This window comes from Carcharodon carcharias, chromosome 6 (assembly GCF_017639515.1).
Source record: "Carcharodon carcharias isolate sCarCar2 chromosome 6, sCarCar2.pri, whole genome shotgun sequence".
Classification (NCBI taxonomy): domain Eukaryota; kingdom Metazoa; phylum Chordata; class Chondrichthyes; order Lamniformes; family Lamnidae; genus Carcharodon; species Carcharodon carcharias.
In genome coordinates, this window is record NC_054472.1 from 142,723,991 (window position 1) to 142,748,569 (window position 24,579).

At 44.7% G+C, this 24,579-nt stretch overlaps 1 protein-coding gene across 4 annotated transcripts in view; it reads left to right on the plus strand.

Moving 5' to 3' along the window:
• The window catches only part of LOC121279373 (transmembrane protein 241-like), a 218,613-nt gene that overhangs the window by 74,864 nt on the left and 119,170 nt on the right, over nucleotides 1-24,579 (plus strand). For all 4 annotated transcript variants that reach the window (XR_005943375.1, XM_041190569.1, XM_041190571.1 and 1 more), the window contains 3 exons: nucleotides 5,603-5,638; nucleotides 16,831-16,865; nucleotides 18,753-18,822. Coding sequence is in view for 3 of the 4 variants with exons in the window: in XM_041190569.1 (XP_041046503.1) it covers nucleotides 5,603-5,638; nucleotides 16,831-16,865; nucleotides 18,753-18,822 (141 nt within the window). In the remaining variant the exon portion in view is untranslated. The remainder of the gene's footprint in view (nucleotides 1-5,602; nucleotides 5,639-16,830; nucleotides 16,866-18,752; nucleotides 18,823-24,579) is intronic.

The following is a 24,579-nucleotide window of genomic DNA, read 5'->3' on the forward strand; positions in this document are numbered from 1 at the left end:
GTCTCTAACTTGTCAGACTGCTTGTCTAGCATCTAATATTGGAGTAGCAGAAATTTCCTCCAATTTTATATTGGGAAAACTAAAGCCATTGTTTTCTGCCCCCGTTCCAAACTCCATTCCCTAGCTATCAACTCCATTCCTCTCCCTGGCAGCAATCTTCAGATTAAACCAGTTGGTTCACAACCTTGGTGTCATATTTGAAGCCAAGCTGAGCTTTCAACCACAATTTTGTGCCATCACCAAAATGGCCGATTTCAACCTCAGTAATACTGTCTGACTCCATCCCTACCTCAGCTCTTCTGTTGCTGAAACCCTCATCTGTGTCTTTGTTACCTCTACATTTGACTATTCTAACGCACTCCTGGATAATCTCCCATGTTTTACGCTTCATAAACTTGAGGCCATCCAAAACTCTACTGCCCACCATATCCCGTCCACCCATCACCCTGCACTCGCTGACTCCCGGTTAAATGCCTCAAGTTTTACAATTCTCATCCTTGTTTTCAAATCCCTCCATGGCCTATTCCCTATTTCTGTAGTTTCCTCCAGCCCCAAAACCCCTTGGATATTTGCGCTCCTCTAATTCTGTCCTCTTAAGCAACCCTGAATTTAATTGCTCCTCCATTGGTGGTCATGCATTCGACTGCCTAAGCCCAGAACTCAGGAATTCCCTCCCTACACCTCTCCCTTCTCTACCTGGCTTTCTCCCTTTAAGACACTCTTTAAACCTACTGTTTTGACCCAGCTTTTGGCCATTTACCCTAATATCTCCTTATATTCTATTTTGTTTTCTAATGCATTTGTAAAGCCCTTGGGATGTTTTATTATGTTAAAGACACTATATAAAAATGGTTGTTGTTGCTTGTTCTTCAATTGAACTCTGAACTGACTTCTAAGTTTTAAAGAACATTTTCATATTTTTCTGCCCTTTTCTTGTTTTCTTTGCCTCACAGTAGCAGTCCTAGCTTGTAGAATTTGTTTTAAAAAGCTACTTTTTCTTCTGATTGCTTAATAGAGTAAATTGGTCATATAGAGAAGGAAGGTCCCAGAATCTATGCAGATTTGGTTACCTCAGCTGGGAGTTGGTATGGGAGCAGCTTTTTCCATCATTGGTCCCTCACATAAAAGTGGGGATAGATCAGCTCAGGTTTTCACTATCAATGTGCATTGATTCCTGCTGAGAATACCTTTTGTGAGGACATTTGAGTAGGACAAGGGCACACAAACAGTTTGCCAGCATTTGAGGGGATGCTTCTGTGAGGTTGCAAGGGGGCTTTAATTTCTATGGTACCCCCCCCCCCCAACTTCTAAAAACATTTTAAATTAATGTATTATAATTGGCAATTCCTCATGTCGAGGATGATTATTCCTTGGGAGTGAGAGCTGGGTGGGAGTAATATGCCAGTGATAAAAACAAAAAAACTGCGAATGCTGGAAATCCAAAACAAAAGCAGAATTACCTGGAAAAACTCAGCAGGTCTGGCAGCATCGGCGGAGAAGAAAAGAGTTGACGTTTCGAGTCCTCACGACCCTTCGACAGAACTTGAGTTCGAGTCCAAGAAAGAGTTGAAATATAAGCTGGTTTAAGGTGTGGGGGGGGGGCGGGGGGGAGCAGAGAGAGAGAAGTGGAGAGGGTTGGTGTGGTTGTAGGGACAAACAAGCAGTGATAGAAGCAGATCATCAAAAGATGTCACCAACAATAGAACAAAAGAACACATAGGTGTTAAAGTTGGTGATATTATCTAAACGAATGTGCTAATTAAGAATGGATGGTAGGGCACTCAAGGTATAGCTCTAGGGGTGGGGAGAGCATAAAAGATTTTAAAATATTTAAAAAATAATGGAAATAGGTGGGAAAAGAAAAATCTATATAATTTATTGGAAAAAAAACAAAAGGAAGGGGGAAGCAGAAAGGGGGTGGGGATGGGGGAGGGAGCTCAAGACCTAAAGTTGTTGAATTCAGTATTCAGTCCGGAAGGCTGTAAAGTGCCTAGTCGGAAGATGAGGTGTTGTTCCTCCAGACCGCTTTGCAGAACACCTGCGGTCTGTCCGCAAGAATGACCCAAACCTCCCTGTCGCATGCCATTTTAACACTCCACCCTGCTCTCTTGCCCACATGTCTGTCCTTGGCTTGCTGCATTGTTCCAGTGAAGCCCAATGCAAACTGGAGGAACAACACCTCGTCTTCCGACTAGGCACTTTACAGCCTTCCGTACTGAATATTGAATTCAACAACTTTAGGTCGTGAGCTCCCCCATCCCCACCCCCTTTCTGCTTCCCCCTTCCTTCTTTTTTCCAATAAATTATATAGATTTTTCTTTTCCCACCTATTTCCATTATTTTTAAATATTTTAAAATCTTTTATGCTCTCCCCACCCCCACTAGAGCTATACCTTGAGCGCCCTACCATCCATTCTTAATTAGCACATTCGTTTAGATAATATCACCAACTTTAACACCTATGTGTTCTTTTGTTCTATTGTTGGTGACATCTTTTGATGATCTACTTCTATCACTGCTCGTTTGTCCCTACAACCACACCAACCCCCTCCACTTCTCTCTCTCTCTCTCTCTCTCTCTCCGCCCCCCCCCCCCTCCCCCCCCACACACACACACACACACACCTTAAACCAGCTTATATTTCAACTCTTTCTTGGACTCGAACTCAAGTTCTGTCGAAGGATCATGAGGACTCGAAACATCAACTCTTTTCTTCTCCGCCAATGCTGCCAGACCTGCTGAGTTTTTCCAGGTAATTCTGTTTTTGTTTAGTAATATGCCAGTGTTGGTTCACAGATGGCTTATGAGCCCTATCCTAGGCTTGCACGCTGTCCCACAGTGAAGACATCAGTTATTGGTTGGTAGAGGCAGTGGCAGACTTTTGGCTTGAGCAACTGCCATCTCTTTCCATCTCTCTCGTCATTCTCTCCCAATCAGCAAGAGTAGCCATTGGAAAATCTTGACACCATTTTCAATGATGGATCTCAAGGACAATTAGGGATGGGCAATCAATGCTGGCCTAGCCAGCAATGCCCAGAATCCATGAACAAATAAAAAAAATCATTTTGGTCACAATTGGGCATCTGCTTCCCATGTGTTAATGTTAATAGTGCAAATCTTCACCAAGGCTTTGAGATTGTCTTTGAAAGGTTTCCTTTGGCCCCTGTGTATATGAATTCCCTGGTGTAGCTCTGAGCAAAGCACCTCTTTGCGAAATCTTGAGTTGAGCTTTCTGACAACATGTTGTAATTTATTATAAAGACAGGCTTGTGATAGTATCCAGTCAAGAATGATTCTGCAGCTTCATTGGGTTTGGATTTGATATATTCTGGAAAAGTTTAAACTCTGTTTTATTCAGAAACCTTCCAGCATATAGATGTCTGGTGAGGGCAGGGCCTGGGGCCCCAAAGGTTGAACAGCTGTGCAGCGCTTAATGTTGAGGCTCACACATGCTTTTATGGCTAAAGTACAGAAGGCACTGGCATCCTTGAAATGTACTCTGGCAAGGAATCAACATCATAGCAGAGCAAAGAAACAAACTGGAGCAAGGACAATCTGTTGTTTTTAAGAAGCCAGTTCATGCTGGGAGCAATAAGGTCATCTTCAAAAAAATAATTACATTTGAGGGGCAGCTACTCTCCAATAAAGGGTGCAGAATCTCATTTTCCTCTAACTCTCTGCATGAATCATGCCTTGAGCTTCTGTGGCAGAGTGAGCAGCTGACAGCTTTGTTTCCACCTGTCCGAATCTTAATAGGCTATAAGATGTTGATTGAGGCTTTCCTTTACAGTGTGGTTAAGATTAAGAGCTCCAAGTAGCTGGGGCAAAGATCTGTGCTCTCCAATTCCCAGTACTGGTTCAAATTTTTATTAGTGGAAAAACATACTGAGTATATTTCAAGGTTTAGTGGCACCATATCCAAATGTTTTAATTTTCTGGTGAAATTGTATTTTGTTATATTAAGTTTTCCTTATTTCATTCATCATAACTGGACAATACTACTTTTATTGAAAACAAAAATAAAAATACCTGGAAAATCTCAGCAGGTCTGGCAGCATCTGCAGAGAGGAACACAGTTAACATTTTGAGTCCGTATGACTCTTCAACAGAACTAAATAAAAATAGAAAAGAGGTGAAATATAAGCTGGTTTAAGGGGGGAGGGTAGAGCTGGAGAGAGGGCCAGTGATAGGTGGAGATAGCCAAAAGATGTCATAGACAAAAGGACAAAGAGGTGTTGAAGGTGGTGATATTATCTAAGGAATGTGCTAATTAAGGGTAGAAAGCAGGACAAGCAAGGTACAGATAGCCCGGGTGGGGTGGGGTGAAGAGAAGGGACCGAAATAGGCTAAAAGGTAGAGATAAAACAATGGATGGAAATAGGTGGGAAAAGAAAAATCTGTATAAATTATTGGGAAAAAAGGGGGGGATCGGAAAGGGGATGGGGATGAAGGAGAGAGTTCATGATCTAAAATTGTTGAACTCGATATTCAGTCAGGAAGGCTGTAAAGTGCCTAGTCGGAAGATGAGGTGCTATTCCTCCAGTTTGCGTTGAGCTTCACTGGAGCAATGCAGCAGGCCAAGGACAGACATGTGGGCATGAGAGCAGGGTGGAATGTTGAAATGGCAAGCAACAGGGAGGTCTGGGTCTTGCTTGCGGACAGACCGAAGGTGTTCTGCAAAGCAGTCACCTTTTATTGACCTATTTGTTGAAGGATGTTTGTCCATTTCTGGGACATCACATCTTGGGGGTTGCCATTGACCAGAAGCTGAACTGGACCAGCCATATAAGTACTGTGGCTAAAAGAGCAGGTTAGAGGCTTGGAATTCTGGGCAAGCTACTCACCTGCTGCCTCCCTAAAGCCTGTCCACCATCTACAAGGCTCAAGTCAGGAGTGTGATGGAATATTCACCACTTGCCAGGATGAGTGCAGCTTTTTAACACTCAAGAAGTTGGACACCATCCAAGACAAAGCAGCCTGCTTGATTGGCAGCCCGCCCACCACCTTGAACATTCATTCCCTCCATCACTGATGCACAGTGGCAGCAGTGTGTACCATCTACAAGATGCACTGCAGCAACTCACCAAGGATCTTTCAACAGCCCTTCCAAACTCCAACCACTACCACCTAGAAGGACAAGGGCAGTGGATGCATGGGAACACCATGACCTGTAAATTCCCTTCCATACCACACACCATCCTGACTTGGAAATAAATCACCACTCCGTCACTGTCGCTGGGTCAATGTCCTGGAACTCCCTTCCAAACAGCACTGTGGCTGTTCTTACAACACCTGGACTGTGGCGATTCAAGGGGGCGGCTCACCACCACCTTCAAGGGCAGTTAGGGGTGAACAATAAATGCTGGCCTAGCCAGCGATGCCCACATCCTGTGAAAGGATTTTTTAAAAAATCACTTGAGCAAACGTGGCTCTCTTCGCTAGAAGAGTGTTACCTAGTTCGAGTTATGTAATGAAAGGATGCTAATTATTATTTACTTTAATATTTTCCAGAAACAAAGTATTGTAAATCCTGTTTTAATGCTCAAGTCCTATTGCTGATGGTTTAACAGTAGAAAGATATTGAGTTTTTTCTCTTTTTCAGCAAGCTTGAACAACAGTTTTTAAACTATTTATACAGGTAAATATTATTAACTACAAAAAAACATCTAGATTGTGTTCAAATTTATACCAGCAAACTCGTTCGATTCAACAAAATTGAATATCTTCAGGTTCTCTTTTCTTTCTCTCCCCTCTTTTCTTTTTGCATTTTTTTTCTTTTTTCTAATGAACCTGCATAGCGAGTGGAGGGCTATTTATCATAAAGACAAAAACAAACCTGGCCTCACTGAAAACATGTGCTCTTTCCAGTACTGGTCACCGGATAGCAATTACTAACATGAAGATTCTCTTCACCCACCCTCCTCCTTGTTAACCATTTTATAGCCAGTTGGCAAGGGGAGGTGGTGACGTAGTGGTATTGTCACTGGATAGGTAATCCAGAGACCTAGGTTAATGCTCTAGGGACCAGGGTTTGAATCCCACCATGGTAGATGGTGGAATTTGAATTCAATAAATATCTGGAATTAAAAGTCTAGTGACGACCATTGCCGGTTATTGTAAAAAAAACCATTTGGTTCACAAATGTCCTTTAGGGAAGGAAATCTGCCACCCTCACCTGTCTGGCCTAGATGTGAGTCCAGACCCACAGTAATGTGGTTGACTCTTTAAAAAAAAAAAAAATAAGGATAGGCAATAAATGCTGGCCTAGCCAGCAATGCCCACACCCCAGAAACAAATAAAAAGACCAGAAGGCAATCAGTTTTAGATTTATTCACAAAATGAAACATTACGAATAGCTCCTAACTCTACAACCTACCACCTGTACACATTTAACCTTAACACTTTTAATTAACACCACCTTTCTGACCCTGTTTTTTAGGTAATTGTGTCAAACCAACTAACATATTTTACAGAAAAGACTGAACCTAATTCACCCAGGGCTGTATGGCTCATTATGATACTTGATAGCTCATTGAGCTATCATAGACAAGGGGTTTAAAGTTACCTGTTCTCCAAAAAATGTTGTTGTGACATTTCGGAGATAAATTAGGTACAAATGTGGCAAATATTAAACATGACTGTTTCCTAACTCTTGGCACACTTCCTGGAGCTTGTTATGTCTAAAACATAGTGGAAGAATAGAATGAAAAAAAAGAACAGGGCCAGTGCAAACATGTTTGCTATCATCTGTAACCAGAAGACATTTTTGCCTTCTGGACTGGAGAAAAATTTCACTTTTTAAGCATGTTTTCAGATGAGGTATGATGCCCAGCCTGACATTGTAAATATAATTCCCTCTCCTCAGACACTTATAAAATTGCTGTCATGATCCCTTCCACCCCCACTCCAGTCTCCTGCTCAACCCCCACACCCCCTTCCAGCCTCCCTCAGTTTGTTGAATCTATGTTCCACACAATACTGTCTGCTTGAATTTTTCCAATAAGATTTCCATGCCATAGCCCTAAACCAGACCGTGTCAAGGTCACCCCTTACTGTGACCATAGTACACCATCCATCAGCAGCCTCTCCGCAGCCTTTGATGTGGCCTTTTGCTGGTGATGGTTATTAGCTAGGCATTCACTTGTGCCCTTTTAAAAAAACAACAGACTGAAACTGTGTTTTTTGGGTAATGAGGTACATGTTTTTAATATGCAGATCTTGTAAATAAATGCATATGAAAGTATGTTGAGATTGACTTCTGTTCTATCCTTCACCACCTAGTTTTCTGGAATATAACAACATTTTGCATTAAGAACTCACCATTGTTGGATGAACTCAGGACTTTTGTAGATATAAAAGATACTTTATAAGAACAGGTTTCTTTTTTCTCCCCTTTCTTCCTTTTTTGTCATTTGTATTATCACCACCAGTCCTTTTTTTTTCTGCTTATATTTCTAAAACCAGGAAAAAGCCTGGGAGTAGGATAAGATGAATTGCCCTTGCAGAGAGCTGGCAAGTATATGGCAGGCCAAATGGCCGCCATTCTATGATTCTGTTCCATATTCCAAATGTTGATTTTTGTATCTGTATAACAGCGCACTTACAATACAGGTACTGCAGTGTCATTGCAGTAACTGTTTAATGTCTATCCAGTGCAATCTAATGATAGAGTAATTAGTCAGTGAATCGTAATGATTTCTTTAAATTACACCATTTCATATCCTGCTTTTTAGATTTAAAATAAAATGAAAATTTAGGCCTACAATCTACAGCCAGCCTTCCAATTAAGCTCAACTAGGTCATCTTTTCAGAATTGTTTTGAAGTTATTTAACTGATCCTTCAATGACCCGTATTTGTTATGGTCCTGATCCAGAGTTGGTCCTCAGTCCACTGAGTCTTGCTGTTTGCATGAATTTTAATAAACTGAAGTGTACCCACCATTGGGAAATGGTATAAATTAAAGGGAAAGTAAAACTGAGAAAAACGTTTAATCTGTCAACCCTGATTAATGTCTGATAACGTTTTGGAACGTGAAGCTCATGTCATCGGATGCAGTGCAATGACCTGTTTCTAAAATGATTTTGAAGAATTTGGTAATTTAATCTGTGAATAACCTGTGATTAATGGAAAAATATGTTATATCTTTTCACAAGCTGGTTAAATGTTGGAAGAACTTTGTCTCCAAAACATTGGATTAACCATACATTTGTGGGTCAGTTAACTTAGGATAACTTAGTTACATTCTTAACACTGTTTGTGTGGAAATACTGACATTACATGGCTGTGCTGGGGGGGTGGAAGCTATTTAATGTCAGAAAATGTTTTAACACTTACAACATCACTTTAAAATATATAGACTCTACCATATGGATGTAGGACATTCGACTCAATTAGTCTATTTCATGTTTTACCCTCTACGTGGGCAAAGGGTACTAATTGCATTTACCCAGTCTGTTTCCATATCCCTTCACTTCCTCTCAAAGGAACTTCCCAGTGTGCCTTCCAATGCCATCCATAACCCATGAAAATCAGTCAGATTGCTTTAATAGCAATAATAACCATTATTGGGAAAGGTTTACTCACAATATCCACAATTGCAAATTAATGAGCCCCTTTCATTTATACTATAAAGATTGTGATGTGTCAAAAGAAATAATTGATTATCCAAAGTACAGTTAGTCTGAAAGTTCACGTCCCCACATTAATCTATCAGACAACTACCACTAGGTTCAAATCTGAGAGACACCTAGCCTTGTTACAGTATATAGTTGATAGGAGTGGCATAGTAGCTGTTTACCTTCACATGTCCTGTTTTATTTTTTTTTGCAAAAATATACTTTATTCATAAATCTTCAACAACATTTCAAACCATTTCAAAATCACCATCACAAGAATACAATCAGGTTCAACTTTTACGACATGAATCACAAGGTGTATCAGTACAAACAATGAATATGACAATCATTGGCAGACATTCATTTTGAGCTGTACATCCGAGGGGCTCTTTACAGTTCCCAACTCCTCGGCGCACTGTGGCAGAAAGGTCTTAGGCAGCGACCCTTCCCCATTGCGCCTTTGCGGTGGCTGCCCCAAGCTTTAGTGTGTCCCTCAGCACGTAGTCCTGGACCTTGGACTGTGCAAGTCTGCAACACTCGGTCGGGGACAACTCTTTGCGCTGGAAGACCAACAAGTTTCGAGCAGACCAAAGAGCGTCTTTTACCGAGTTGATGATCCTCCAGCTGTAGTTGATGTTTGTGTCGGTGTGTGTCCCTGGGAACTGCCCGTAGAGCACAGAGTCCTGTGTCACAGAACTGCTCGGGACGAACCTCAACAGAAACCACTGCATCTCTCTCCAGACCTTCTTCGCAAAGGCACAATCTACAAGGAGGTGAACAACGGTCTCTTCCCCACCACAACCACCTCGAGGGCAACGTGCAGAGGGGGTAAGACTCCTGGCGTGTTGGAAGGATCTGACGGGGAGGGCCTTTCTCACCAACAGCCAAGCTACTTCTTGGTGCTTGTTGGAAAGTTCTGGCGATGAGGCATTCTGCCAAATGACTTTGTCAGTCTGCTCAGGGAACCATCCCACAGGATCCACCCTCTCCTTTTCCCTGAGGGCCTTTAAGACATTATGTGCCGACCACTGCCTGATGGACTTGTGGTCAAAGGTGTTTCTCTGCATAAATTTTCCCACCAGGGACAGGTGGTACGGCATGGTCCAACTACTTGGAGCGTTCCACGGCAGTGTGACCAGACCCATCCTTCACAACACTGGGGACAGGTAGAACCTCAGCATGTAGTGACACTTGGTGTTTGCATACTGAGGGTCTACGCACCGCTTGATGCAGCCGCACACAAAGGTGGCCATCAGTATTTTCCCCCTTTATCTAGAGGCTTGTACATCGTGCCCCTGCAGACACGATCCATTTTCGACCTCCAGATAAAGCGGAAGATGGCTCGGGTGATCGCCACCACAGAGGAGTGTGGAATGGGCCAGACCTGCGCCACATACAGCAACAGCGAGAGTGCCTCACACCTGATGACCAGGTTCTTACCCGCAATGGAGAGGGAGCGTCGCTCCCACATGCCCAGTTTCCTTTTCACCATAGACACTCGCTCCTTCCAGTTTCTAACGCGTTCCCTGGTCCCTCCGAACCATATCCCCAGTACCTTCAGGCCGTCAGCCATGACAGTGCAGGGGACAAAGGATCGGTCAGCCCAGTTCCCAAAGAACATAGCCTCGCTCTTCCCACGATTTACCTTGGCTCCTGAGGCCAGTTCGAACTGGTCGCAGATGTGGATCAGTCTGGGCACCGACAGGGGATCCAAGCGGAAGACGGCGACATCGTCCATGTACAGGGAGACTTTGACCTGAGTGCCTCCACTGCCTGGGATCGTCACTCCTCTTATGCCTGGATCCTTCCTGATGGACTCAGCAAAGGGTTCTATGCAACACACGAAAAAAACAGGTGAGAGAGGTCAGCCCTGCCTGACTCCAGATTTAATAGGAAAGCTATCTGATTCCCACCCATTAATTGAGACTGCACTACTGATGTTAGTGTAGAGCAGTTGGATCCAATTGCGAATTCCCTCCCCAAACCCCATTTTGGAGAGCACATCCACCATGTAGGTGTGCGATATTCTGTCAAAGGCCTCCTCCTGATCCAGGCTGATGAGGCAAGTATCCACACCCCTGTCCTGTACATAGGCAATCGTATCCCTGAGCAGCACGAGGCTGTCAGAGATCTTCCTGCCCGGCACAGTGCAGGTCTGGTCAGGATGGATCACCAATTCCAGAGCGGATTTGACCCGATTGGCGATGACCTTGGACAGAATCTTATAGTCCACATTCAACAGTGAAATGGGTCGCCAATTTCTAATTTCCTCCCTTTCCCCCTTGTGCTTGTAGATGAGGGTGATAATGCCTTTCCTCATGGATTCTGATAAACTGCCGGCCAGGAGCATACTCTCGTACACTTCTAGCAGGTCTGGGCCGATCCAGTCCCACAGAGCCGAATACAACTCAGCTGTATTGTGGTAAGCCGTCACTTCTGGGAGTTTTACTCTTCTCGAAGGACTCAAGGGCCTTAGTCAGTTCATCAGGAGTTAGCGCTTTGTCCAGACTCTCCCGTGTACTGTCGTCTAAGACCTCCGTGAAAGAGGACAGGAAGGACTGGGAGGCCGTGCTGTCCGTGAGCTTCATGTCATACAATCCGGCATAAAAGGATTTGCTGATCCTCAAAATGTCAGACTGCGATGACTTAACTGAGCCGTCTTCTTCCTTCAGGCTGCTAATCACAGAGCTCTCTCTGTGTATCTTTTGGAAGAAGAAACGTGAGCATGTCTCATCCTGCTCCACGGAACGGACTCTGGAACGGAAGATGATCTTGGAGGCCTCCGAGGCAAAGAGCGAGGCTTGCTGGCTCTTCACCTCTTGGAGTTCCTCCTTGACATCGACCCCCATGGACTGCAGCCGGAGCAGATTCTGCATGTTTTTCTGGAGTCAGGACATTTCCCTCCGTTCCTTTCTAGCTCTCTGGGTGCCTTTGAGGAAGAAAAACCTCTTGATGTTTCCCTTGATCGCTTCCCACCAGTGTGTCAGGGACTCAAAGAGGGGTTTCATGGCTCTCCAACCTTTGTAATCCCTCTTGAGCTCCTCAATGTGCTGGGGTCAGCAGTTGCACGTTTAGCTTCCATGCCCCCCTGCCCACTCTCTGGTCCTTCTCTAAGTGGCAGTCAGCCAGTAGGAGGCAGTGGTCAGAGAAAAACACTGGCTTGACGTCGGTAGATCTGACTGCGAATGCACAAGAGACAAACAGGAAATTATTCCTGGAACAGATCGACCTGTCTGGCCGTGACCAGGTGTATCAATGCTGCGCTCCGTCTGCAGGGTTGCTGAAGACGTCGTGCAGCTTGGGATCCTTTACTGTTTCCATCAGGGATCTGGACGTAGCGTCCAATCTGCTTTCGGCCCTGCCGGATTGTCCAGCCGCATCGATGATGCAGTTGAAGTCACCGCCCAGAATGACCGGCCTGGAGGTCGCCAGCAGCAGTGGGAGCTGCTGAAAAACCTCCAGCCGCTCAGCCCCTTGTGACGGGGCATACACGTTAATTAACCGGAGTGGAGTGTTCTTGTACATTATGTCTGCTACGAGGCGCCCGCCCACCACCTCCTTAACCTGGGAGACGGTGAAGCTGCCTCCCCGCAGCAGAATCCCCAGGCCGGAGGAACGAGAGTAGTTTCCTCCCGACCAGATCGATGGCCCATGGGACCACCACCATGACCATTGCCTGTAGGAGCTGAGGTGCGGTATCTCACACTCCTGCAGAAACAACAGGTCAGCTTTGACCTTGGCAAGGTAGTTCAAGGTCGCAACACATCGCGTAGTAGATTTAATGCTACGCACATTTATGGATACAATCTTTACACCTATTTTTAAAGCAGTTAGTCGCTTACCAAACCTGTTGTCTCTGAGAGTTCCTTCATGCCCGTGGTGTGCTCAAATTGCCTCACTTTGGATGGGCTGAGGAAAGCGTCCTGAACCTCCCCATTGGCGGTGTTCTGCTCGGGTGGCATCTGGGGGTCCGTGCAGAGAGCGGGGTTTGAAATGTCCTCTGTTGGAGAAGCTTCTCCAATCCTCTCCCCCTGTGGAGCGCTGCTGCTCCTGGCTTCCCGGAGCTGGGGTGCGTTGAGCGCCTCACTGCTCGCAGATTCCTGGGGTTGTGGTACACTGGCCTCTTCGGGTTGTGGGCAAAGTTGGGGTGAGCTGGTCTCCTCATTGTCTCCAATGTTCTGGATCTTGGGTGTTTCGTCCTCCAACTCCCTAGCGTTTTGCCGCTTCTTCTGTCGGCGCCGCCCTGGCCCTTCTTCGTCCGAAGAGCTGCTGCTCTTGTTATCCGTGTCGGGTGGGTGACGCCTCTTGCCTCTTGTCTGGGAAGTGGCTTGGTTTCTTCTTAGCCCCTTCTTCTTTTTGGCTCTCTTCACCAGCTGCCACTCCCCCTGCTGCTTTCCCACGGCTGCCTCCTCTTCCTCCATTGATTCGCTTTCCTGAGGAGTGGGAGGTTCAGGGGGCAGTGCTGTTGATTGGCCGTCTGTTGCCCCAATCTTTTCCTCCACCTTGTCTCTCTCTGTCCTCCATTGTCCCGTTGTTCTCCCTGGGGGCCTTGGTGGTTGGAGTGACACGAGGCATTTCTTCTGCTTCCCCCTCATTGGCTTTGGCTGCCTGTGCATAAGTACGGCAACGTTTGGGGCAGGTCTTGTAGAGGTGACCTGCCTTGCCACACAGGTTGCAGCACTTAGCCTGTTTACAATCTTTTGTCTGGTGCCCTTCCTGTTTGCAGTTCTTGCAGAGGATGGTGCTGCAGTTGGCCGCCACATGACCAGCCTTGCCGCATGAGCGACAAAGTTTGGGTTGCCCAGCGTGGACAAGGTAGCCACAGCTTCCCCCGATAGCGAATCTGGAAGGGGGGTGGAAAACGGCTCCCTTACCGTCGGTCTTGAGCGTGACCTTGTCCAGATTCCCAAATCATCTCTAACCGCTGTGCAGCTCCCAACCTTATCGAAGTACCTGGTAAGGAAGATGAGCACGTCAGCGACAGGGACGTAGGGGTTGTACAGATGCACCGTCGCAACCCAGTCTCGTTGCAACGGCAGAGCAAAGAGCGGCTCCGCCGTCAGGATCTTCATTTCTGGCATGTCTTTCTTCTCCTCAAACACCTTAAGGAGCTTGATGCAAGCTGCCACTTGCTTGAAGGTCACATCAAAAAATCCAGCGCTGGGAAAATCCTGTAGGCAGTAGATTTCCGCAGCCTCGAAACCACACAGCTTGAATAGGATCCTCTTGGTGAAGAAGGTCCGATCCATAACTGTTCCTTCCTCGCTGCCCTTCACCATGACTCGGATGGTGTTAGGTACCCCATAGTAAGGAGTTCGACTGGGTATAGCCATTGTTCGATGACCTTTCCCTGGCAGGAACGTGATCAAGGTCTCTCCCCTGCCAGGTAAGTATGCCCTGTCTTATGGCAAAAGTAACATTTTGATCTTGTTGAATCAATTTTGCCTACCATACTGCCTGTTTCAACTACCCTGAGAAGCATGTCTTTTCAGTTCTACTGTATGCCTCAATTCAGGGTCATCAACTGCCCTGTGAAATATAGGATTGTCCCGTATTTATGCCGTTTCTCCTGCATTCAGGACACTGTTAGTCCTGTATTCTGTATCAGTGAATTTTGCGCATCCACAGAATGCATCTGCGCATGCGCACTGTGATCTACCAGTGGCTTGCTCTCCCATTCCCAGAGAGGCGCCAAAGATTCCCAACCCCCGCTCCGCTCTTACAGGCTCTGGCTGATGCAGGAAGCTGGTTGCCCTATGATAATTAGCGTTCTGTTCACTATCACTTCTTTTATCTCTCCAATTTCTGCGTGGGCTTGCAAACAAAGGCTTGCAGCCACCTGTATGTGGAACTATTTGTAACCATCAGCCAAAACTGCTGTTCTCCTTAATTTAGAAACTACAGTCTCCTAGGTGGAACCTGATTTCCAAAGGAATATTATTTGTAAATTTTTCCAGTAACAACACTTCCTTTTCAAAATTTTCATCAAGCTTCATTGCCCTAAACGATCGATTGAATACCATTTCTTTTTCTGTAACAAATTCCACAAAAATCTGGCCCTGTCTCTTTTTCAAATTTCAAAATATTTGACTGTAACCTCCTGGAATTAACTCAGTTACACACAACAGTCTTAACTGTGTCATAGTCTGAAGACTGTTCATCAGAAAGGTTTGAATAAACCTCCAACATTTTCCCTAACAAAACAACCTGTAACAAAATCAGTCAAATTTCTCTAGGCAATTGTAACTTTGTAGCAATTTTCTCAATTGAGACAAAATACATTTTAACTCCTTCATCACTGAATTTCAGGCACTGAGTGAATATTACTTACCAAATCAAAATATGGAATTAAACCTGATCCATCGTCAAATCTATCTGCTACTCCCTGTTCACGTAATTGAACCCTTTCTCTGTCCAACTCAAATTTTCTGGCTTCTCTCTTTACAATTCAAGGCTTTCCTTTCTTTTCTCTTTCTTCCCTTTGGAATTCTACTTTATCTTTACATTTCCCTTCTCTTTCCAGTTCAAATTTTTTGATTTTCCTTTCTTTTTCTTTTTTCCTCTTAGGGGTTCAAGCTTTTTCATTTTTCTTGCTCGTTCAAGTTCATGTTGCTTTTTTTGTAACTGAATCCTACCCAACTCAATCTGCATTTTATCTGGATTACCTTTTTTTTTTCTCAAAGTTCAAATGTTGAGCCAATACCTCAATCTTTTTTTTCAGCACCGACTTTTAAATCTATTTCCTAATTTTGTCCCACCACTTTTAAATTAACCTTTGTTAACTGTTGCAAGACACTGTGATAGGCACCCCTCTTTCGAGGAAAGCTTCAGCAACAGACATAACCATTTTAACTTTTCAATAAATACAGCAAAGGTCACGATGAAATCTTCTGCCTTTACATTCTGGCCAAACCCAGTGTACTCGTCTCAGCCCCTGGATTTGAAATTGCGCAAGGTGCCCCCAATTTGTCATGATCGCTGTAGGGACTGATAACTTATTTGAGCCTCCAATTAATAGCTGAAGAGATAACACAATATTTCACGTTTTAACAAACAGGCTAAAATGCACTATTGACTGAACACTATTTTTGTAGGCAACTTATACTTTAAACTACAGAACAGAACTTTTAATATTACTGAAAGAATCCATTATCAGGTATATATTGCACTGTCCTTTAAGTAGACATTAAATTCTCCCAGAATAAGGAGTAGGCCATTTAGGACTGAGATGAGGAGGAATTTCCTCAGTCAGAGGGTGGTGACTCTTTGGAATTCTCTGCCCCCGAGGGCTGCGGAGAGTCAATACCTCAATACCTCAATTGCAAATTACAAATATAGTTGAGTATGTTCAAGACTGAGATCAATAGATTTCTACCTATGAAAAATATAAGGGATATGGGGATAGGGCAGGAAGATGGTGTTGAAGTAGAAGATTAGCTATGATCTCATTGAATGGCGGAAAAGGCCTCCTATTTCCTCCTATTTCTTAAGATCTTATGTTTTAAGAAAGCCTGTCACCTGATATCTCAGTGGCTTCCTTTGCACCCTTCCCATCTTGAAGCCTATCAGCATGACAATATGAATCTCACAGGCCTTGTTTCTGGGTATAAATGCTGATTAGCTATCCTTGAGAGCCCAATTCTCTTTCATTTTGAAATTAATGAACAGTTTAAAACACAACTGTTTATAAACCAACATTCTCAACACTCTTCTGGGACTTTGGAGACTCCCTCTATCCATTGTTAGCTCACAGGCTGCTGCCATTGTCTCCAAGTGTATACACCTTGCATTTTCTTCCCAGTAAAACAATCTGGGCCTCTTTTAATCTCTTAAAAAAAAACACCCAGGTTTGCAGCCAGGCATACTTTAGAACAGGTCTTATGACCCACTTCATTTACCATACATGAAAGAGACAGTCCCAAAACCTCATAATTGTAAAAGATGAAAACAACCTTTGTAAACCTACCAAAAACCATAGAACTGGTGGGAAGATATGCCTGTGTCTAGTTTTGCTTCGCCTAAGCTCTATGTTTGGACAGTGGAAAATCTCTTAATGCCTGGACTAACCCTACTTCTCTGCATCCCAAAGTATTGCCTAACTATTTAATAAAAATAATGACTGAATGAGTTATGTGGCTATCCAGTAGGGCTTTACTTTTGCTTCACAGTAAGTGAAAGAATTTTGCAACTTACTTATTTTTCCTCTGATTACAGTGTGGTGATATTGATCTTAGCAGCTCATCCTTCAGGTACATGTACTGTTCTATTTAAAGCAGCTTTCATTTTGAGACTAATGTTGGCCGATATTCTAAGTTTTTTTAAAAGTCTTTCTTCATGGCTCAGCTGTTTGATCATTTGGTACATATTTTCATTCCAATCTCAAAGTACCCCATTTATCCTGCCTTAGATTCCTGCAGTGCATATTTTTAAAGTTTTGAAGGGATTTAAGCATTCACTTAGCACAGATTTTCAATATGCACACATCATACATCAAAAATTACAGAAGAAAAATGAGATTGAAATGCCCACAACATGAGCAGATTTCCCTCCCTTATTTGATAGGATAGATCTAGAGAAGCTATTTCCACTTGGGGAATCCAAAACCAGGGGTCACAAATATAAAATAAATTTGAGAAATTCCATTCTTTAATCTGGAAGTGGTGAGAATGTGGAACTTGTCAACACAAGATGTGATTGAGGTAAAGCTAGATAAGTGCATGAGGGAGGAAAGAATAGGATGTTATTGCTGATCTGTTTAGATGAAGTAAGGTCAGAAGACATTTGTGTGGACCGTAAACACTGGGTTAAACCTGTTAGACCAAATAACCTATTTCTCTGCTGTAAATTTTATTTAACATCACGACAATCATACTTGGAGTCACGGACTGCAATTGATCCTCCCTCCATTTCAAGTAACTCCATTGGTGCACAAACATGCAGACACTACAATATCTCAAAAAATGCTGGAAATACTCAGCAGGTCAGGCAGCACCCATGAAGAGAGAAACAGAGTTAAGATTTCAGGCCAACGACTTTTCATCAGAACTAGGAAAAATTAAGAATGTAATAGGTTTTAAGCAAGTGAAGGTGGGGGTGGCTGGTGAAAAAGAACAAAAAGGAAGGGTTGTAAAAGGATAGAAGGCAGGAAAGATTAAATAATAAAAGGAGTGATGGGAGAAGGCCATGGTAATGGGACAAGTAAAGAACAGGAGATGTATCTAGAAGAGGTGTGAATGGAAGAATGATGAACACTTGCTGCCAAAGGCAAAACAAAACAAAAAAAATCAAAACTGCAAAGAAAATGAAAACAAATTGGTGCAGAGGTAACAATTTGAAATTGTTTAGTGCAATGTTTAGTATGAAAAGCTGTGAAGCCTAATTGAAAGTTGAGGCACTTTTCCTCAAGCTTACATTGAACTTCAGTGGAAACAGTATGAAGCCAAGGACAGAGAGATCCGTGTGAGAGCAAGTGTATTAGTATAACAGAGGGATGACATTTGATAGAGTATTCACTTCACTCAACATGCGTTATTTCTGAGTGTTTGTTGATATCATTTAAATAAAAGAGGGAAAGGTATTTCATTCTCGGGATAGGACATGTCTCAAATTTCTGGAGGATTCGTTAACAGGGACTTGGTTGAACCAATGAAAGAAAACAGCCATTTTCATTAATTCTCAAGGGTTTCTGCCAGTATTACACCAGGAGATCTGAAGAAAGCCCCAGACTCCATCCCTGGAAATTCTGGGCCCTGAAGTTTTCTTGTACCAGTTTACATTTTGATTCATCCTCAGAATATGTAAAATTACAATAATGTCAGACAATATGCAATAGTAGTAACTCCCTTTATGGTTCTGTTCTTCACTTGTATCTCCATAATAACAGGTAATGAAGGCACCCATATTCTACATTTTGAATGTTCAGCTTTGTGCTACATGATAGCAGAAATAAAAGCCATGTCTGTAATGATTCTAATGATGTATTTCAATTGTGCATTTTTAAAGGATCATAAAAGATAATTTTAGTGCACTGCAGCAGCAAATTCTCATCTCATGTTATAAGTCCATTATTTAATAAGAGTAGTATTGATGTAAAGACTTAAATATCTATTCACAGTTTTGACAATTTTCCTTTTCAGGTGATGCTTTTGGTGCTTTGGAGTTCCCACACCTCAATTCTTACCGATTTCACAGTAGCTGTTGCGCAAGGTAATGAGCAATTTGCCATCTTGCTCTGCAAGCATTGGCATGTTGGTTCTTTCACAAATTAAATCTGTTCTTCCCATATTTAACAACTCTTTGTTATCAAAGGTGGAATTCTACTTTTGTAGATGGAGAGCTTATTGTTTCAGTGTTTTCTTTGAACAACATAGTGTGGGAATGATGAAAATTATTACTGATTTTAATTCTGGCCCTTTTCTCTACATTATACTTGATATATTGAAAAAAAGATGTTACTCCCCTTCCCCATATTACAAAGACCATAAACAGATATTGCACAGAAGAGGCCATTTGGCCCATTGTGCCTGTGCTAACTGTTTGGTGGGTTATCCAATTGGTCCCATTCTCCTGCTTTCTTTTTTTCTCCATATCCCTATAATTGTTTTTCCCTTCAAGTATTTATCCACTTCCCTTTTAAAAACTACTAGTGAATCTGCTTCCATCACAATTCAAGCAGCTCATTCCAGATCACCATAAATGGTGCATAAAAAATTTGTTTCCGCATTACTTTTGCCAGTCACCTTAAATCTCTGTCTTCTCATTACTGATCCTCCCGTCATTGGAAACAGTTTCTCCTTATTTACTCTACAAAACCATGAATGATTTTTATCACCTCTATCTACTCTCCTTTTCCTTTGCTCTAAGGAGAACTTTCACACTTTCTCCTGCTCCACATAACTGAAGTTCCTTATCCCTGGTACCATTCTAATAAATCTCCTCCTCTGCATCTCAAAGGCCTTGACATCTTTCCTAAAGTGTGCTGCTCACATTTGGACACAATGCTTTATCTAAGGTCTAACCTGTGATTTATAAGCTTGTGTTAATTCTTCTTGTTGATACTTCTTGTACAATCAAGTGATAACAAGTTGTGCTTCTGCCATGGAGTGCTGGAAAAGGCAGAAATCATCCTGGTGCCCACAGAGTACCACCTGCATTTATGTAGTGCCTTTAATGTAGGAATGGTACATGGTATGTAGAAATGCACCAAAGAAATAGACATTAAACCTTGGAGAATCGGTTTAGGAGAGGTGAACTAGAAGGTTTTGAGAAGGTTTTTAGAGGTGGAAGGGATTGGAAAGCAAGTGCTAGCGAGTGCATTCTGAGGAAGCAAGAGGTACACAAGAGGCAGTATTGCTTAAAGATGACATTACAGTACTGGAGAGAGAGGATGTTCCAGAGGGGTCAAGGACTGAATCTCCCTGGCTAGAGCTAAGGATTGTAAAAGGTGCAATAACATTAATCAGTGTAGTATATAGACCACCAACCAGTGGAAGGGATGTGGAGAAACACACTTGCAAAGAAATTATAGAGAGGCGCAAGAATTACATAGTAATTATAATAGGGGACTTCAATTATCCAAATATAGACTGGGATAGGAATAGTGCAAAGGGCCAAGAGGGGCGCAAGTTCCTGGAATGTGTTCAAGATAATTTTCTGTAGCAGTATGTTTCCAGTCCAACGAGAGGGCAGGCACTGTTGGACCTGGTTCGTGGAATGGGTTGGCTCAAGTGGATCAAATATCAGTGGGAAAGCATTTAGGGAACAGTATCATAAGGTTTAGGTTGGTCAAGGAAAAGGACAAGTAACAACCCAGAGCAGGAATAATTAACTGGGGGAAAGCCAACTTCGATGGGATGAGAATGCATCTGAGTTGGGTGAGTTGGAATCAAATGTTGGCAGAAAAGACGGTGGCTGAACAATAGGCCACCTTCAAAAAAAAAAAGTATTGCAGGCAATGTAGAGGTATATCCCCTTGAAGGGGAAAAGGTAGGACAAATAAATTTAGAGCATCCTGAATGGCGATAGACATAGAGGTGAAGATGAAAAGGTAGAAGTGCACGCGTGACAGATGTCAAGTAGAAAATACAATGGAGAATCAGGTTGAATGTAGAAAAAACTAATAAGAAAAGCAAGGAGCGAGCATGAAATGAGACTGGCAGCTAACATAAAAGGGAATCCAAAGGTGTTCTATATGTATATAAATAAGAGAAGAGTGGTAAAAGCAAGAATAGGGCTAGTTAGGGACAGAAAAGGGGATTTGCACGTGGAGGTACTAAACAAGTACTTTGCATCTGTCCTTACAAAGGAAAAAGATGTTACCCAGGCCAAGGTGAGAGAGGAGGTAGCTGGTACACTCGAGGAATTTACAATTGAGAAGGAGGTGTTAGAAAAGCTATCTTTACTTAAAATTGATAAGGCACCAGGTCCGGATGAAATGCATCAAAGGGTTCTGAGGGAAGTGAGAGTGGAAATTGCAGAGGCACTAGTGATAATCTTCCAGTTGTCCACCATCGGACGTCAGGAACCTCATTGTAATACATCAGCATATCATTATAAGGCCAGTCCGCCGGACTCATCCCCCCACTCCCACCCCCATCCCTGCTGGATCATACACCCACCTTGACGGGAAAACACATCAGTGCAGAACACTTCTTGGCAACTGTGACATCCAAAATATCGGGATTTGCCGCCAGGGCATTGCTCACACTGCGGACATCTGAGGAGCCGAAGGTGCTAGAGCCCAACAGCAACAGGATCCTGGAGGAACATCAATGACATGCTGGATGGATTCTCATGGACATTGGACATGCCTCTATTGCGAAGCAGCTCACGGAAGTTGGAATGTCACCATTGATGCTCACAATGGATGATGGTTGAGGGGGTGGGAGAAGGAGGTCTAGGATTGACTGGGAGAAGGAGGTCTAGGATTGACTGGGAGAAGGAGGTCTAGGATTGACTGGGAGAGGAAGAAGTGTCGAGTGGGTGAGGTTGGGAGGAAAGGAATGAAGGTGTTGAGGGGTGAGGTTGGGAAAGGGGGGAATGAAGGTGTGAAGGTGTCGAGGGTGAGGTTGGGAGGGGTGAATGAAGGTGCTGGGGGGGTGAGGTTGGGGGAAGGGAGTACAGGGGAGCTGGGGATAACAGGAGTATGGGGGGGAGGGGGTAACGGGGGAGAAGATGGCAACTGGGGAGTTGGTATACGGGTGGGTGGCAGGTGTAAGGAAAGGAGTGTGGAGAAGGGAGGGAGTAAGGGTGAAGGAAGGGGTCTGGAAGGGGGGAGGAGTAAGGCTGGAGGAAGAAGTGAGACTGGAGGAAGAGGTAAGGCTGGAGAAAGGAGTTGGGAGGGGGTTAGGACTAAGGGTGGTGTAAGAAGTGAGGGTGTCTGAGAGAGTCAGGAGGGGGAAGGACTAAACGGGAGTGGGGGTTGGGAAGTCTAGGGGCAGGGGAGGGCCCTTTGGAGCGGGAAAGGGTCTGGACGGGGGGGTTGTCCAGGTGAACATGCAAGGAAGCGGCCTGATGGGCCTATGACTGCCTCCTGGGGAGCAAACTGAAGGTGGGCGTGGTTTGAGGGAATGGTGAGAATGGCCGAGGGCAGAGAGGCAGTAGGGTGAGAGGATGAGGGTTTGGTGATAACAGTAGAAGGGATGGTGAAGGTGGTTGGCAGGGACTCAGAGGCAGACCCAGACCCTGGGGGTGGGAAGGAAGAAGTCAGGGAGGTGAATGTGGATGGGGGTAGGATTTTCAGGAAGGAAGGGAACGTGCACGTTCACTGGACATCCCTGAAGGAAAAGGGTTGAGCTGGTAGGTCACAGAGGGGAGCTGAAAGGTGTTGCTAGGGGCGTCAACCGTGATGGGGGAAAGGAAATGGGTGACTGGGGGAGGGGAAAGGATGGGGGAGTGCACGAAAAACTGAATCAAGACCATGCTGTCCAAATTGAAAGTGAAATGACGATTGTGGTGGGCAAGATTAGGTGCTGCACAGAAGTGTGATCGTTGGGTGGACGGAGATGCAGGTCAGCTCAAATGGGCAACAGAAAGCAAACCCCAGTGGGCAGCATTCAAAATGCTCAGAACTTTGAAGTGAGTATGATTATGTGAAGGATCCGCCTACATGGGAGAGAGCTTGCACGAGGCTCCGAAAGGCCCTGCCGCACACACACTTCTCCCTCCAGAATCACTTGTTGACCAGCTGCTCCCTCTGCAGTGATGGGGATGAGGTTAAGGGGCTCACAGGCAAAGAGGATGCGGAGGGAGAGCACAGCCTCTGGGATCCTGAATGGATGACCCAGGGTGTTCAGGTGCCGCTCCTCCTCCTCCCTGGGGGCCCCAGCCTAACTCCTTGACGGGAAGGAGCACCCGGAGGGACGTCGAGGTGCCCCATTTCCCCCTGATGTTGCCACTGCAGGAGCTCACCCATGACAATCACGATGGACTGCAGGACTGCACACATCTCTGCATTCTGCTAGACCAGGGTCTTCAGGGCGTCCACCATCCTCCTCACGGGCATATGTGGGCACCATTTCATCAGAGAGCAGGTGGAGGCTCTCCTCCGACTCACATGTCACTTGGCTGAGGAATTTCAACAGCTCTGTGTGATGTTTCCACGTCTCTGCTGACTCTCCTGAAAGATTTGGAAGGCCATGTCTAGAGGCTCGTCATCTGATTCAGACCTCATTGATGCCTGGACTCCAGTCCTCCAAGTGCCAGGGAGCTCTGCTGTTCCTGCCTCCTCCTGCTGCAGAGGACCACCAGATTGTGAACCTGAGGCTGCTCTAGATCTAGGTCCCACTGAGGTGTGTGTCTCTGCGCTGGTGGAGGGTGTGGGTAAGCGCTGTGATGGGTCTTCCAGGCTGCTTATTTCCAGCTCTTCAATGGAGGAGGTGTCCTATTGGCTGGAGGTGAGGACATGGATGGAGCTGAGGGACTGGCTGGCTGAGGGTGTCGGTCGCTTAGCAGAGCTCCCTGTGAACCAAAGTAGAGATAGATAGTGCGTGGCAGCAGAGTCAAAAGTAGAAAAGAGAGAGCACTCACATTTGCGTTGAGAGAGTGACGTGCTACAGGATCCTTACAAGGGTGTTCGCCGACAACTTCACCATCATCGCAGACACGGTCCATGTCATCACCAGTCAGTGCGATAGCACACTCCTCAAAATGAGTGAGGGGCCAGTCCACTTGGGACCTCTTCCTGCTGATATGAGAGGAAAACAGAGAGAGCAAGTGTGAGCAAGACATGTGGCACTGCATGGTATGTTTGTGTGGTGAGCGGAGCCTTGGACAGGATGAGGACGTGAGCTCGAGAGGATATGAGCCTGATGGAGATGTGAGGATGTGTGAGAGAGTTAATGATGTTGTCCCTTGGGGTATGAGGTCCCTGTGGATGTGTGATGGGTTTGTGAGTGTGAGAGTTGAGAGTGACGAGAAGAGTGAACTACCCTGGCGGAATGGATGAAACTATTCATTTTGTAGCAGCACTGCGTGGCTGTCCTCATTTGCAGGGCATTAGTGCTGACCACCGTGGCCACTGCCTCCCAAGCTGGATTAGTGAGGTTGCTGCCCATCCTGTGGTCAAAGTGGGGGTAGAGGACGTCACGGTGAGCCTCCACTGCGTCCAAAAGGCACTCGAGGGACACGTCACTGAACCTGGGGGCTGCAGTCTTTTTGCCTTTCAGGGCTATGTCTCCTTTGCAGCAGTTGTGGGCTGGAAGCCCTGAGAGCTGCATGAACGCAGCTGGACATTAAATGTGGCACCCAGCGTGTGAAGATGGTGTGTCTGCAAATGAGAGCTTGCCTGCCATTGAAACGGCGTGTTTCCCGGGGATGTGTAATTAATGCGGTGGGTTTGGGATAATACAGCGTGAAAAGCCGCCATTGCGGCCGGCGGGTAAAACGTCATTTTACCCATTTGCTACCATACTTAGTGCAAATCTGGGACCATTCTGTCCCTTGTCAACTGTGATGAGAATAATC